General features: G+C 42.8%; 2 protein-coding genes across 3 annotated transcripts in view; one reads left to right on the top strand and one right to left on the bottom strand.

The window, feature by feature from the left end:
* Positions 1–13,094, bottom strand: part of SENP2 (SUMO specific peptidase 2) — a 32,500-nt gene extending 19,406 nt beyond the window's left edge. The window contains exons 1-5 of one of the 2 annotated variants that reach the window (XM_084873498.1): positions 12,541–12,871; positions 10,075–10,130; positions 3,628–3,770; positions 3,128–3,194; positions 1,313–1,403 (exon numbers count right to left, since the gene is read on the bottom strand). In XM_084873498.1, coding sequence (XP_084729624.1) covers positions 1,313–1,403; positions 3,128–3,194; positions 3,628–3,770; positions 10,075–10,130; positions 12,541–12,644 — 461 coding nt within the window. In that variant the 5' untranslated portion in view covers positions 12,645–12,871. Of the gene's footprint in view, positions 1–1,312; positions 1,404–3,127; positions 3,195–3,627; positions 3,771–10,074; positions 10,131–12,540 lie in introns of both variants that reach the window. The other variant, XM_084873497.1, reaches the window with a different exon arrangement.
* LOC311617191 (large ribosomal subunit protein uL16-like) lies at positions 12,994–15,197 on the top strand. Its single transcript, XM_084873499.1, has 2 exons — positions 12,994–13,100; positions 14,458–15,197. Exon 2 carries the CDS (start codon positions 14,485–14,487, stop codon positions 15,127–15,129), a length of 645 nt encoding a protein of 214 aa, XP_084729625.1. The 5' UTR covers positions 12,994–13,100; positions 14,458–14,484; the 3' UTR covers positions 15,130–15,197.
* The last annotated feature ends 245 nt before the right edge of the window (positions 15,198–15,442 follow it).

Here is a 15,442-nt window from a genome sequence, read left to right as displayed (position 1 = left end):
ATTCAATCATTCCCTGTACATTTACTAGTTGGTATCCTACTATAAAGATCTTTCCTTCTCACAGTATATATTTATTTATAGCACCTATAGCCTGTCTTTACTCATTTTGATGTTTAAATTGTTCCCAATTTGGCCAGTGAAAGCCCCTTCAAGTTTCCTCCTGTGTCATGTTGACATGTCCCCAGTTTCTGAACATTACTTTATTTCTGGCACAAGACATGACAAATTCATTTTGTATTTTCCTTCCTAGCTCTACAATCAACCAACCATTCATCCAACTCCAGAAAACCCAGTTTTTAGTTAGTGTCTCATTCTTAAATATGAGTGTATAGCCAAGGATTACCATCATTTGAATAGACTCTAATATGAAACGTAAGATCAAAAAACAGCCCTAACCGGTTTGACTCAGTGGATAGAGCGTCAGCCTGCAGAATAAGGGTCCCAGGTTCAATTCCCATCAAGGGCGTATACCTCGGTTGTGGGGCACATATCCAGTGGGGAGCATGCAGGAGGCAGCTGATCAATGTTTCTCTCTCATCAATGTTTCTAACTCTCTATCCCTCTCCTTCCTCTCTGTAAAAAATCAATAAAATATATATATATTTTTAAAAAGATAAAAAGTAAACCAAAGGGGGCAAGGAATTTAGGGGAAGCAGAAAAGCAGGGAGAAAAAATTTTAAAATAACAGCTTTAGAGAAAAAAGATATTGCATCCTTACAATAAGAACAAGAGGCTTGGAGAAAGAAAAACCATGGGGAGTAGGAAAAGGGAGGATGGTTACAATTTAAAAACTATGAAGCCCCTCCTCAAAGAAATCAGTAAAAGATTTCTTTTTAAAGGGCAAGGACAACAGAAGAGAATTTATAGGAAAATTAAGACAATGCAAAAGATCAAATTTTTTTTTTAAAAGGTTTAATATCCAAGTAGTAGAAATTCTAGAAAATAGGAACACAAAAAGGAGAATTACCGTAATGAAAAAAACAAACAAAACAGTTCAGTGTATGAAAATTCATCAGGCTAGACACTTATTTCCATACTTTTCTGCATGCATATTAAACTTTTTAAAAAGTTTATAATTGAATGGCAATTCTTTTTCAAAAGGTTTTCAAATTCAGATGCTATGGGCATATAATATGGCAGAAAAAGTAACATACACCTGAGTTCAAGTTTTTCACTACCTGCATGATATTCGGCAAGCTCGAGTACTTACTTAACAAGATTACATAATAGGAAAAAGTGTGAATGTCTAGCAAGAGTGAGCACCTAATATGTGCTAAGTTTCCATGTAAAAAAGGCAGAATTTAACACTTACCCAAAGGAAGGTAGGACTCTGCGAGGGTGATCTCGAGTTACTGTCACTCTGATCTTTGGATAATCACTTATTCCATTAGGAGATTTATTACCTATTTTAAAAATGCATTTGTAATTGTAAATAAGTAAATAAATTAATAAATAAATAAATTAAAAAACATTTGTGAATACTGCATTAGAAAAGAAACTGTGTGATCAGTCTACACTGCAGAACCATATATGTTATTTTTTTCAAATTCTATTACTATACAACACAGAGATCAGAATTAACTTTGTAAGGTTAAAGGAAAAACAATAGTGCTTAGTTTGTCTTTGGTTTCAGATAAGCAATAACAATTCATAGGGAAGCTTTCTTAGTTTTGCTTGCTGGGACCAAAAAGGCATGAAGAACTTAATGATTATAAAATTCCCTACAACCTAATCAAATTAAGAGAATTTTTCAAGTTTTCTTTTTCCTCTCAAGAAAACAGAAGTATTTTTAAGTGAAAACCTGCCATATGTTACTATATTTCACTGGAAGCTTATGAGGTGGTTATTATACTTCAAAATATGGTAACCAAATTTTCATTAGCCACATTTTCTTTGGAGCTATTTCTTAGGCTTGGAGTGCCTAAGAACTACAAAACGCAATTGTAGCAGCAAAACCTAAATTGACCGAATTCATTTGTTTGCAAAATCTGACTTGAACCAATGTTCAAACCCAATGGGTTTTTAGAATAATATTCAATAAACACAATCTAAAATAGGATAAATTCAGAATCCCTAGACACATTTCTAAGGGCTTCAGATTAGAGGCTGTGGACATTTTACATTAGAAACCTGCCCAGGGATACCTGGGCTTCTCTCACTAGACTACACAAACCCACACAACTATACTGCTGATGCCTCGGGCAGGATATATCTACTAGCTCTTCGATGTCAATTTTAATGGTAAATAATTTTAAGCATTTATATAGTCAAACAATATAAATAGATTATGAAATCTAATTTGTATTAGTTTTTTAAATAAAATAAAAGGCTTCAAAGAAGTATCATCTTTGTCCCTAGATCCCTTGGAACTAGATTCTCAGACTTGGGGGTATACATTTACTCTCCTTTCATCTGCCACTAGAGGTACTTTACATAAAAAGTTTGTTTGAAGAAGCACTACTGTAAGGTTTTTATCATTTCCTTAGCTTCTTCTACTTTTGACTTCTAAATCCACAACTTCTCTAAAAGCTCTTTTCCCCTTCCTCTCAAACTTTACATACCTACCTGCTTGGCAGAGATCATACCATTTTCAGGACCCTGGTTTCTCCCTATCCCCTTCTCCCCACTACCCCCCACACACCCCCAGCACTGTGCACAGCATATTAAAAAAATTAACAATTCAATTTTGGGGTCTGGATGATATAGAGGTTCCCAATCCATAAAGCTGAGAACTGGAGACCTAAGATTGCTCCCCAATCAGATTCACACATAAAGAAGTCCTTCTAAGGCAGTTTTCCTATTTTTGTTATTATTGCTATTTGTTTTGTTATTAAAGGTTTTATTATTTTGTTAGTATTTTAATAACTTAGCATAATGCCTAGCACAGAGTAAGTACTCAGGAAATGTTTGTGTGTTGTTTTTAAGGAATGAAACTTGATCTAAGTTACATATGGACACTGATATTCCAAATAGAAATCACAATTGTAAAGGAAAGTATTTGCCTTTTAGAACGACAGAGAGAATGTCTGTGTTTTCATATCAAAGCAGTGTTCTTTTATATTCTCAAAACTCAGAAAAAGAAGCAGGAGGAGGAAGGGGAAAACAGAACTATTTTTATCCACCTCACCCAGTTTCAGCATGTTGTTCCAGGATCCGGAACCTGTCAGTTCACAAGATGAAGAGTTCGAAAATACCTTAAAATCAAATAAAATAACCTCTGTAGTATATAATTTTAGAATTTAAGTAAGTTTCTAATATGAAAAAATAAAAATCACTTTAATTGGTGCTAGCTCACAGAAGAGATATTATCAATAAAATCTGACATTTAATTTGTGAAGACTCACAAAATGAAGTAAAAATTTAACAATTCCAAGGTCTCCAAACATACTTATTATTCAGTAATTAAGCTCTTTATAATTATTTCTTAAATATGTAATTTCTTTTAAAAGTGTAATTTCTTAAACTTTTAAATTTTGGGCCTATATGTCAAGGCTAATAAACACATGCATATTTCTGCATAGAAATCATTCTACACATTAATGCCCAAAATGAGAATATTTCCAAAATATACTTTCAATGATTAAGTACCAAAATCAGTAGTCCCAAAGGAGTCCTATCCCCACTGACCTCTCCTGAAGGGGCCGCATTCCGTGTTCCGTTACAAGCAGAAGCTACAGAAGCTACCATGGGCTTTGTGGTCAGCTGGAATGGGAATCCAAACAAGCTGGCAGCATTGTAGAGACTGTTTTTCACTTGGTGAATAAAGCAATCTAGAAAGTGTAACATAGATTACATATACATATAAACTTAGAGTAATAAACTTTTGGCAAAAAAAATAAGGTTATAGCCCAGCGGTGTGGCTCACAGGTTAAGTGTCGACCCAGGAACTAGGCGGTCACAGTTTAATTCCTGGTCAGGGCACATGCCCAGGCTATGGGCTGGTCTCCATTAGGGGACATGCAGAAGGCATATCATTGATTCTCTCTTATCACTGATGTTCTATCTCTCTCCCCTTCTCCCTTCTGCTTCTCTGAAATCAATAAAAAAAACATCCTATATAATAAAAGGCTAATATGCAAATCGACCAAAAGGCAGAACAACCAATTGCTATAATGGGACTTACCACCAGGGGAAAGATGCTCAACACTGGAGTTGCCCCTGGTGGTTACTGTGCTCTCACAGGGGGAGCACCACTCAGCCAGAAGCGGAGCTCACAGCTGGTGAGTGCAGCGGCAGTGGGGGAAGACTCCTGCCTTCGCAGCAGCACTAAGAATGTCCAATTGCTGGCTAAGCCATCAGTCAGACATTCCCCGAAGGCTCCCAGACTGCGAGAGGGCGCAGGCCAGGCTGAGGGACCTCTGCCTCCAAGTGTACAAATTTCATATTTTTTAAATAATAGTATGATTGTATCTAAGAAAGGCCTCTCAATTTTTATTAGAAGTCCTATTTTCAATCACTGATATAAAAAGTCACCTGTAAAAAAATTTTTTCTCCTACTTGAATAACTGAAATTCCAGCACTGTGATTTTTGTATTTTTAGTAAGGTATCTGGGATGCTACAAAAATATGAAACTATCACACAGATTCACACACAAAAGTCCTGAAAGGACAACTTTCAAGCAATGATTTCTCCCATGTAAAACAAAAAGAGCCATAGCTGGTTTGGCTCAGTAGATTGAGCATCGATCTGCAGACTACAGGGTCCTCGATTTGATTCTGTTGCAGGACACATGCCTGGGTTGCAGACTCGATCCCCAGTGGGGGGAGTGCAGGAGGCAGCCAGCCCATCAATGATTCTCTCCCATCTTTGGTGTTTCTATCTCTCTCTCCCTTCCTCTCTGAAATCAATATCCTATTTAATAAAAGAGTAATATGCAAATTGACCATCACTCCAAGACACAAGATTGCTGTCCCCATGTGGACACAAGATGGCTGCCACAAGATGGCCTACAGGGAGGGCAGTTGTGGCCAGTTAGGAGTGACCAGGCCAGCAGAGAAGGGCAGTTGTGGGGGACCAGGCCTGCAGGGGAGGACAGTTAAGAGTGCCAGGCCAGGAAGGGAAAGCAGTTAGGGCAATCGGGCTGGCCAGGGAGCAGTTAGGTGTTGATCAAGCTGGAAGGGGAACAGTTAGGGGGTGATCAGGCTGGCAGGCAAGAGCAGTTAGGGGCAATCTGGCAAAGGCAGGCAAGCGGTTGTGAGCCAGTAGTCCTGGATTGTGAGAGGGATGTCCAACCACCCGTTTAGGCCCTATCCCACTGAGATCAGGCCTAAATGGAGGGTTAGACATCCCTCAACGGGTCCCAGATTGGAGAGGGTGCAGGCTGGGCTGAGGGACAACCTCCTCCTCTTCCCCCCTCACCTCCTTCCACCCCGTGCACTGGGCCTCTAGTATATAAATAAAAGAAATCTATATCCTAGGGTCAGGGACATAACAACCTAGAGTTTATAGTCACTAGGCATGGCAGAATCCTATAGGAAACACTTCATTTACTCATATGTTTGGTCTTACTTCCAAGGCAGGTAATGTTATAGTTGTCCTAAACAGTTACCTACTAAACGCCAAGGTAGAAATTACTGGAATATTAGATATGAAATTCTTAAACATCTATGATAAAACAAGGCTATCCCTCTACTGGAAAAAATGTGTCAGGCTCACCCCTCCCTGCCACCAAATACAAAGATTACAAAATAAGCAAGTAAACAAACAAGCGGGAGGGGTAAATTTGTTAAAAAAAAAAAACTTCCTCTTTTTATCACTACCCCTTTCTTACTTCCTATACTGATGACTTATTTTCTACAATTTCCTAAATAAGGGTATTCTAAAGCACTGGTATGAAAGAAAGAGATCATCACCTTAGCCATATTCTGCTTTAGAGAAAAACAGCCTGAAATTGTGAAGGTGGCTTTTAAGCAACAAGCACTCCAGAACAGATAAAATATATAATACTTTCCAAAAAGATAGTGAAATAACTTAAACAGCAGGGAGGATGTGATAGCTGGGTAAAGCAGAATCCAATCTGAAACTATAGAATAGTTCAAAGAACTAGTTTGAAAATGACCTGTTTCACAGTTAAAAGAAACAAAATTTGAAAATATCTCGTTTCTCAACAGGTCACAAATGAAGGAAATGGAGGAAAGCAAACAACTGGATATAAAGTTCAAAACCATAGTTACAAGATTTTCAAGAATTTTCTAGTAAAGGCCGATAAATTTAGTGAGACCCTCAAGGATATGAAAAAGGACCAACTAGAAATTAAACATACACTGACTGAAATTAAAAATATTATACAGAAATCCAACAGCAGACTAGAGGATCCCAAGAATCAAGTCAAAGATTTGAAATATAGCCGAGACCGGTTTGGCTCAATGGATAGAGCGTCAGCTTGGGGACTGAAAGGTCCCGGGTTCGATTCCAGTTAAAGCCATGTACTTTGGTTGCGGGCATATCCCCAGTTGGGGGAGTGCAAGAGGCAGCTGATCAATGACTCTCTCTCATCGATGTTTCTAACTCTCTATCTCTCTCCCTTTCTCTCTGTACAAAATCAATAAAATATATTAAAAAAAAAAAAAAAAAAGATTTGAAATACAAAGAAGCAAAAAACAACCAACCAGAAAAGAAAAAAGATAAAGATAGTGTAAGGAGCCTCTGGGACAACTTCAAGCGTACCAACATCCAAATTATGGGGGTGCCAGAAGAATAGAGAGAGCAAAATACCAAAAACCTATTTGAAGAAATAATGACAGAAAACTTCCCCCACCTGGTGAAAGAAATAGGCCTACAAGTCCAGGTAGTGCACAGAACCCCAAATAAAGGAATTCAAAGAGGACCACACCAAGACACATCATAATTAAAATGCCAAGAGCAAAAGACAAAGAGAATATTAAAAGCAGCAAGAGAAAAACAGTTACCTACAAGGGAGCACCCATACTATTGTCAGCTGATTTCTCAACAGAAACTATGCAGATCAGATGGAGTGGCAAGAAATGTTCAAAGTGATGAATAGCAAGAACCTACAACCAAGATTACTCTACCAGCAAAGCTATCATTCAGAATTGAAGGGCAAATAAAGAGCTTCACAGATAAGAAAAAGCTAAAGGAGTTCATCACCACCAAACCAGTATTATATGAAATGTTGCAAGGTATTCTGTAAGAACAGGAAGAAGAAGAAAAAGGTAAAGATAAAAATTATGAACAACAAATACGTACCTATCAACAAGTGAATCTAAACATCTAGTGAATAAAAAATTCGATGAACAGTATAAACTGGTGAATATAATACAATCAGGCGCATAGAAAGGGAGTGGTCTGACAATACTCAGGGGGAAAGGGGTGTGCGGGGTGCAGGAAGAGACTGGACAAAAATCGTACACCTATGGATGAGGACAGTGGGGAGCGGGGGGGGGGGGGGGGGGGTAAGAGAAGAGGGTGGTGTGGCAACTGGGGGAAAAAGAGGAACAATTGCAATAATCTGAACAATAAAGATTAAATTTAAAAAAATTTAAATTATAAATGCAGGTGCACTAACCTCATTTCAAGGGCTCAACAGCCATTGTGGCAGATAGTTCTACTAACATTACTATAAACCTTTACAAACTCTTCCAGTATTACCTCTGCTACTCACTGCTTCCTTCTTACCTTAGGTTTCCTTCTATAGTTTCCATTCAGAAAATCATAACACACATTTCATGGAAATCATGGAGGAAGAGATCCTTAACATAGAAGTCCATAAAATGGATGACTGCCAGAATTATCTCTGGAAATGTCTATAATTTCACTGTGTATGTTATTATTTACCACATAGCTACTTATATTTTTCTTTAAAATTGACTCTTTTGGTAAACAAATGTGTTTGAAAGGTAATTTTTAAAATATTTTTACTTATTGATTTTAGAGAGAAAGAGAGAGAGGGAGAGAGGAAAAAACATAAATTTTGTTGTCCCACTTATTATACATTCATTGGTTGCTTCTTGTATGTGCCCTGACTAGGAATTGAACTTACAAGCTTGGTGTATGCGGACGATCCTTTAATCTAACCAAATAAGCTACCTGGCCAGGACCTGGCAGGGGTGTAGCCTCAGGTCCCCGGCCCAGCACCAGGACAGAGGCTGTGGCTTGAGGTCCCCCAGACCAGACCGGAGCAGAGGGCGTGCTTTGAGGTCCTCCATCAAGCCCCGCCATGTGTGGGACACAGCCTGAGATCCCCTGTCAAGCCCCGCTGGATGGGGGGCATGGCCTGAGGTCTGTCAAGCCCTGCCAGGCAAGGGGGTACAGCCTGAGTTCCCCTGACCCAGCACTGGGGGTACACCTTGAGGTCCCCCGTCAAGCCCTGCTGGGTGGGGGGGCACGGTATAAGGTTCCCTGTCAAGCCCAGCCAGGCAGGGGGGTGCAACCTCAGGTCCCCTGGCCTGGTGCTGGGGTGGGGGAGGCACAGTTTAAGGTCCAGTCAAGCCCACCGGGCAGGGGGTGCTGCCTGGTGCTGTGGTGGGAGCTCGACCTGAAGTCCCCTGTCAAGCCCCACCTGGTGGGGGGCACAGCCTGAGGTCCCCCTGCCTGGCGCTGGAGCAGGGGGATGGAGGGGGGCGAGCAGCCCGAGGTCCCCTAGCCTAGCACCAGGACAGGAAGCACACCTTGAGGTTCCCCGTCAAACCCCGCTGGGCAGGGGGTGCATGGCCTCAGGTCCCGTGACCTGGCACTGGGGTGGGGTGGGCCGCCTGAGGTCCCCCAGCCTGACACCAGGGCAGGGGGTGTGGCCTGAGGTCCCCTGCCAAGCCCCACAGGGCAGGGAAGGGCGTAGCCTCAGGCCCCTGCTGATTGCTTGTTAAGGCTCCGTATGGGAACCTGGCCTCAGCTATGGGTGCAGCCATCTTTGTGACGGAGTGATGGTCAATTAGCGTATTCCCTCTTTATTAGATAGGATATATTTTATTGATTTTTTTTTTTTTTTTATAGAGAGGAAGGGAGAGAGATAGAGAGTTAGAAACACTGAACGATCAGCTGCCTCCTGCACACCCCCTATTAGGGATATGCCTACAACCAAGGTACATGCCCTTGACCGGATTTGAACCTGGGACCCTCAGTCTGCAAGCTAATACTCTATCCACTGAGCTGAGCCAAATCGGTTAGGGCTGTTTCTTCTCTTAACCATCACATCTGGTGGTAGATCCACATTCACATGCATTTTTTAGTAATAAGAAAATATTATAGCAATCCATTGTGCCTTTTCGTTTTACTTTAACTTTATTCTCTTCTATGAAATGATGTCTAGCCCTTCAATTGTAGGTAAGTAAACAATTTGAGGAAACACATCAGATTGATTCACTATCTGAACCAGATGGTTTAGTTTGAATTAGTTTTTGTTTCCCCCACAAATTTAAAAAGCAACTTTTCTTTAAAAAAAAAAAAAAAAAGGGAGCAACTTTTCTTTTTTTTAATCCTTACCGAGTAATATTTTTCCATTGATTTTTCAGAGAGAGTGGAAGGGAGGGGAAGAGACAGAGAGCAAAACATCGATTGGTTGCCTCCGATATGTGCCCTGACCAGGGCAAGGGAAGGAGCCTGCAACCAAGGTAGACGCTTTTGACCGGAATCAAATTTAGGAGCCTTCAGTCTGCAGGCCTGAGCCAAACTGGCTAGGGCAGTGGTCGGCAAACTCATTAGTCAACAGAGCAAAATATCAACAGTACAACTTCTTCTAATGCCACTTCTTCAAAAATAGACTCGCCTAGGCCATGGTATTTTGTGGAAGAGCCACACTCAAGGGGCCAAAGAGCCACATGTGGCTCGTAAGCCGTTGTTTGCCAACCACAGGGCTAGGGGAAAGCAATTTTTCCTTATATAAAGATTTAGAATTTTAAAATGTATATTTTAAAAAAGCTTTAAAATGTATATTCAATGTATAGGCTTATCTATCTAGAAACACACTTAATTCCCCAGTTACTTCCAGAAAAGATAACTGAGTAGAAAAGGAATAGGAAAGAGGCTTACTTTTCACTGCATATACTTTTTAGCTTTTAAATTCTGTTACATACAGTTTTTCTACTAAGACACTAATTTTTAAAATTAATAATCAATACCTAATCTTGGTCTCTTGGCTGGTATTTCATCAGTGTCCACAGTAGAAAACAGAGTGCTGAAACAAAAGAAAAGAAATACATATATATACATATATATACATACACATATGTACTTATATATACACACATAACCATTTCTATAAGTAAACTTAGCGTTTATATAACATACCTCCCTCTATCCACTTTGTCATAAAATGGACCAAACTGATGTTTTAAAAGAGAATGCTAATTGCCCTGGTGGTTGTGGCTCAGTTGGTTGAATATTGTCCCATGCACCAAGAGGCTGTCGGTTCAATTCCTGGTCAGGGCACATTGCCTGGGTCTGCTCAAACCCCAGTAGGGGTTGTGCAGGAGGCAGCCAACTGATGTTCCACTCTCTCTCCCTGTCCCTTCCTCTCTAACACCAATTAAGGAACAAAAAATTAAAAAAAAAAAGTACAATAGCTGAAACCGGTTTGGCTCAGTGGATAAAGCGTCGGCCTGGGGACTGAAAGGTCCCAGGTCTGATTCCAGTTAAGGGCATGTACCGTGGTTGTGGGCATGTCCCTGGTAGGGGGTGTGCAGGAGGCAGCTGGTCAATGTTTCTCTCTCATCAATGTTTCTGGCTCTCTATCCCTCTCCCTTCTTCTCTGTAAAAAAATCAATAAAATATATATTTTTAAAAAGTACAATAAAAAGAATGTTTCTCCATAGTAGGACTTAACACTATGGTTTCAACTATTTGAAAGAGACTATCATGTAGTATCTGTAATCTGGCTAAAGTCCAAACTTGAAACTGGTCAGAAATCACTTAGCTAGTAAAGGAACATAGGTTAAGGGCTTAGGACTAGTTATTTCCGTCTTCTCTCCAGAAATGACTTAAAAAACCAGCATCCCCCCTTCCCAGTTATTTTCTATCTCAGGTAGAAGTAGACAATATAAGAAGCCTTGAAAGACAGTTCTTAGTCAGAAAGCTGTAATATTTAACTGCATTTTTTTTTCATGGACACTATATTACAGTGATAATAAAATATCTGAAAAGTTTACAGGACCTTTACCGCAACAATATTAAAGCTTCACGATACACTAGTAATCATCTAAAGATGATTGTGACTGACCATATTTACAAAAAAATGAGCAAACGAAATCCTAGGATAATACAATTTAGTTCATTACTTTAAGCATCCCAAGATCTCCTGGCCTCATTTTGACTGAAAAAATGGCTTACATTAAGAGTTGTTTTAGATTAAGGATGGGCAGTAAAGAATAGTATTTCCATCTTCAACCACTGTTCCCCTGACTAGCAGGAATTGGTAGCAAAAAGAGAGTACAGGGGAGAGCAAATTAATATTCCCTTATTTAATAAATATATACCAACTGCCTATCATGCCCCACAACCTCTGCAACAAGGCCCTCTGGGTAGAATAAACAAATGCTACTTATAAAAATATATACTACTCATATTTAAAAGTATAATGCTAGGCACTTTACAAAATGCTCTCAAATGAGCCTTATATCAACCCTACAGAAGGGTAGAAAGGAATAATAAGTTGAAACCCTACCCTCTGAACACATAATGGAATTTAGCTAACAGTCTATTTCATCAATGACCTACATTCTCAGATTCCTGTATTAATCCTCTTGTTCTCTCACACTCCAAGAAACCACCTTTCAATGATATTGAGCTTAATAATAATTAAAAAAAAAATGTTCACGACGTTTGATCACTGGGGGGTGGGGAGAAGTAAAGAACTGTTATGGTATTTTATTTTCTAGATTAAGTCTTAGGCATGCACTATTAAGGTATAAACCAAGGGGTAAAATGCTAAGTTAAAACAGCTTTTAGTTTCCCCAAAATTTTAACTTATGAGTACAGACGAGCGATCTTTTTAAAGAAATGAAGTACCTACCCACCCTTCCCCTCATATCCTAATGCTGATGCTAAGAATCTCTCTCCCTCTCTCCCCACACACACACAGTTTGTTTCAGAACAAGACAGCTGCTGTTTCGGTGCTGAGAGAACAGTATTTGCAGTCAACACGGCTTTGGGCAAGCTATCAACCTCACTTCCCTTCACTGCACTTACTGCCCGCAGATGGCACCTGGGAGTGCGCTTTGTAAACAGCGAGCCAAAAAAATAAAATAAAATGAAATTGTTAGCTTTCCACCTAAGAGCAGCCAAGTATGATAAAGCCCCATTTGTGGACAGGCAGCGTGGGCTCGGACAAACACGTCAACTATCCTAGCCATCACCTGCCACTCCAGACAGCCAGCATCACCCATCACCGGGAGCCGCAGCGGCCCAGGGCGGAGGAGGCAACTACGTCACCCGGCCACCCGCGACCCGCACCTCGGCCGCCGCGGCCCAGCTACGCGCTCGGGGCCTCCGGGCGCGATCGGCGCTCGCGGCCGGGCCGGGCCCGGGATGCGGGAGGGGACCGGGCCCGGGACGGGCCAGGCCGGCCCTCGGGGCCCCTCTCCGCTCACCTGTTCGAGCGCCGTCTCTTGAGCAGGGCCCGGGCAGCAGGGGGCACCGACCGGTCGCAGAGGCGGAAAATGGTGCCGAGAATCCTAACCAGCCATTTGTACATACCAAGCCGAAGCAGCAGCGGCGGCCGACACACCCCGAGACGCAAACCCCAGAGCTGTCGCCGCCGCTGCCGCCTTCGCCTCCGCCGCCTCGGCCACCACAGCCAAGGCGCAGTCGCCGACTGGTGACGCGATCGGCAGGCCCACACATACAACGTCCCCAGGGCTCCCGGAGGATCCAGCCGGCCTCCGCTCCCAACGTCACCTCCTCCCTCCAGACCGGAAGGCATCTTCGTCCTCGCTCCGCGCACGCGCGCCCTAGGGCTGGCCCCGGCCCAATCAGGGGTGAGATCGACAGGGAGGGGGTGGGGCTTGTCCGTTCGGCGGAGCCAATCGCGAGGCGGCCAGCGGGACAAGGCCCACACACTACACGTGAGGCTCCTTCGCCGAGGAGGGAGCGCTCCGAGAGCCCGAAGCGCAGGACGAGCTCCGCCAACATTGGGGTGCGCACAATAAAGGTAGGTCCGATGGATTAACAAATGTTTACCGCGGTAGGAGCCCTTCATTTTGCTTATGCCTTGTACTTGCCAGGCACTGTCGCCTTCTTTTCTCCCAGCAGCCACAAGCAATGGAGAATCTTGTGCGCCTCCCCCCCCCCCCTTTTTTTTTTAATAAATAAGGAATCCGCGGCACAGGCCGATTAAGTAAATGTGCCTAAGGTTATAAAGCAAGTTGGAATTTGAACCGGGGTCTGAGAACCAGCGCCAAACCTCCCCTTCTCCCCCCAAAGAGGTCTCCTGGGAGAGAGGAGATTATAAATTACAAGACGGTTGTCTTTGCTCATCCTTTATTCAAAATATAATATTCTGAAATTCTGCTGCAAGCCACTCCCTAAAGCTTCAGACCCACTAGCTACCCACCTACTCCGGCTTGGGGGGAGGGGCAGTTTCTGTACACAGCTACCACTAAAAGTTTGAGAATACAGTAATAGGAGAATTACAAAGCCTAGAAGATTTAGAGGTGGCTATTGCAAGTACAGCATCTATAGCCCATGGCCTCCCCAGACGACTTCTTCCCCAAGGTCATCTTTCCACTCTTCTCAACATCTTTTTTTTTTTTAAATATATTTTATTGATTTTTTTACAGAGAGGAAGGGAGAGGGATAGAGAGCTAGAAACATCGAAGAGAGAGAAACATTGACCAGCCACCTCCTGCACACTCCCACCAGGGATGTGCCCGCAACCAATGTACATGCCCCCGACTGGAATCGAACCTGGGACCCTTCAGTCCGCAGGCCAATGCTCTATCCACTGAGCCAAACCGGTTTCAGCTTCTCACCATCTTTTACCAGCCACCAACAGAAAAGTTTCCTTCCTACCTGCACCCCAACCCATTTTATAATTTAAGATTAATGCTGGCCCTCACTGGTTTGGCTCAGTGGGTAGAGCATCGGCCTGTGGACTGAAGGATCCCAGGTTCGATTCCAGTCAAAGGCATGTACCTTGATTGCAGGCACATCCCCAGTAGGGAGTGTGCAGGAGGCAGCTCTTCGATGTTTCTCTCTCATCGATGTTTCTAACCACCGTGTTTCCCCGAAAATAAGACATCCTCTGAAAGTAAGACCTAGCGCATGGAAAGATAAGACATCCCCTGAAAACAGGACCTAGCGCAACTTTGGGAGAAAAAAATTAATATAAGACACTGTCTTATTTTCGGGGAAACAGGGTAGCTATCCCTCTCCCTTCTCTGTAAAAAAATCAATAACATATTTAAAAATAAAGATTAATGCTGGCTTTTTTTAGGCAGAGCAGTTTAGCGGTGTCCCAACTGCCCATTCCATTTTAATAAGAATTGGCCTTTGCTCTTTCCCTTCAGCGTGCCCCTGAAGGTCCTGGTGTCGCCATGGGTCGCCGGCCCGCCCGGTGTTACCGGTATTGTAAGAACAAGCCGTACCCGAAGTCCCGCTTCTGCCGAGGCGTCCCGGATGCCAAGATCCGCATCTTTGACCTGGGGCGGAAGAAGGTGAAAGTGGATGAGTTCCCACTGTGTGGCCACATGGTGTCCGACGAATACGAGCAGCTCTCCTCCGAATCCCTGGAGGCTGCCCGCATCTGTGCCAACAAGTATATGGTGAAAAGCTGCGGCAGAGATGGCTTTCACATCCGAGTGCGGCTGCACCCCTTCCACGTCATCCGCATCAACAAGATGCTGTCCTGTGCTGGGGCCGACAGGCTCCAGACGGGGATGCGGGGTGCCTTTGGGAAGCCCCAGGGCACAGTGGCCAGAGTCCACATCGGCCAGGTCATCATGTCCATCCGCACCAAGCTGCAGAACAAGGAGCATGTGATTGAGGCCCTACGCAGAGCCAAGTTCAAGTTCCCGGGCCGCCAGAAGATCCACATCTCCAAGAAGTGGGGCTTTACTAAGTTTAACGCGGATGAGTTTGAAGATATGGTGGCCGAGAAGCGCCTCATCCCAGATGGCTGTGGGGTCAAATACATCCCTAATCATGGCCCCCTGGAGAAATGGCGAGCCCTGCACGCCTAAGAGTCTCGGTGCTGCCCTCACCTTACACCTACCAATAAATCAACTTCCTATCCAAAAAAAAAAAAAAAGAGTTGGTCTTTGTTTTTGTCAAACTACGAACACCATTCAAGTATTGGGAAGCGATTCCTCAAAACAAAAGAGCACTCTTCATTCAAAAAAATAAATCAGAACCCTGATCAGATGGCTTAATGGGTTGGCGTGTCGCCTGTACACCAAAAGGTTGTGGGTTTGATTCCTGGGCAGGACACATAGTAGGTTGCAGGTTTGATCTCGTGGTTGGGTGTGTATAGGAGGCAACTGAAAGATTAATATC

This window comes from Pipistrellus hanaki (assembly GCF_964339955.1).
Source record: "Pipistrellus hanaki genome assembly, chromosome: 2".
Lineage (NCBI taxonomy): Eukaryota > Metazoa > Chordata > Mammalia > Chiroptera > Vespertilionidae > Pipistrellus > Pipistrellus hanaki.
This window is presented reverse-complemented; position numbering and strand designations above follow the sequence as displayed.

Coding starts and splice junctions, on each gene's coding strand:
- LOC311617191 (XM_084873499.1), top strand. CDS start 14,485: ATGGGTCGCCGGCCCGCCCGGTGTTACCGGTATTGTAAGAACAAGCCG.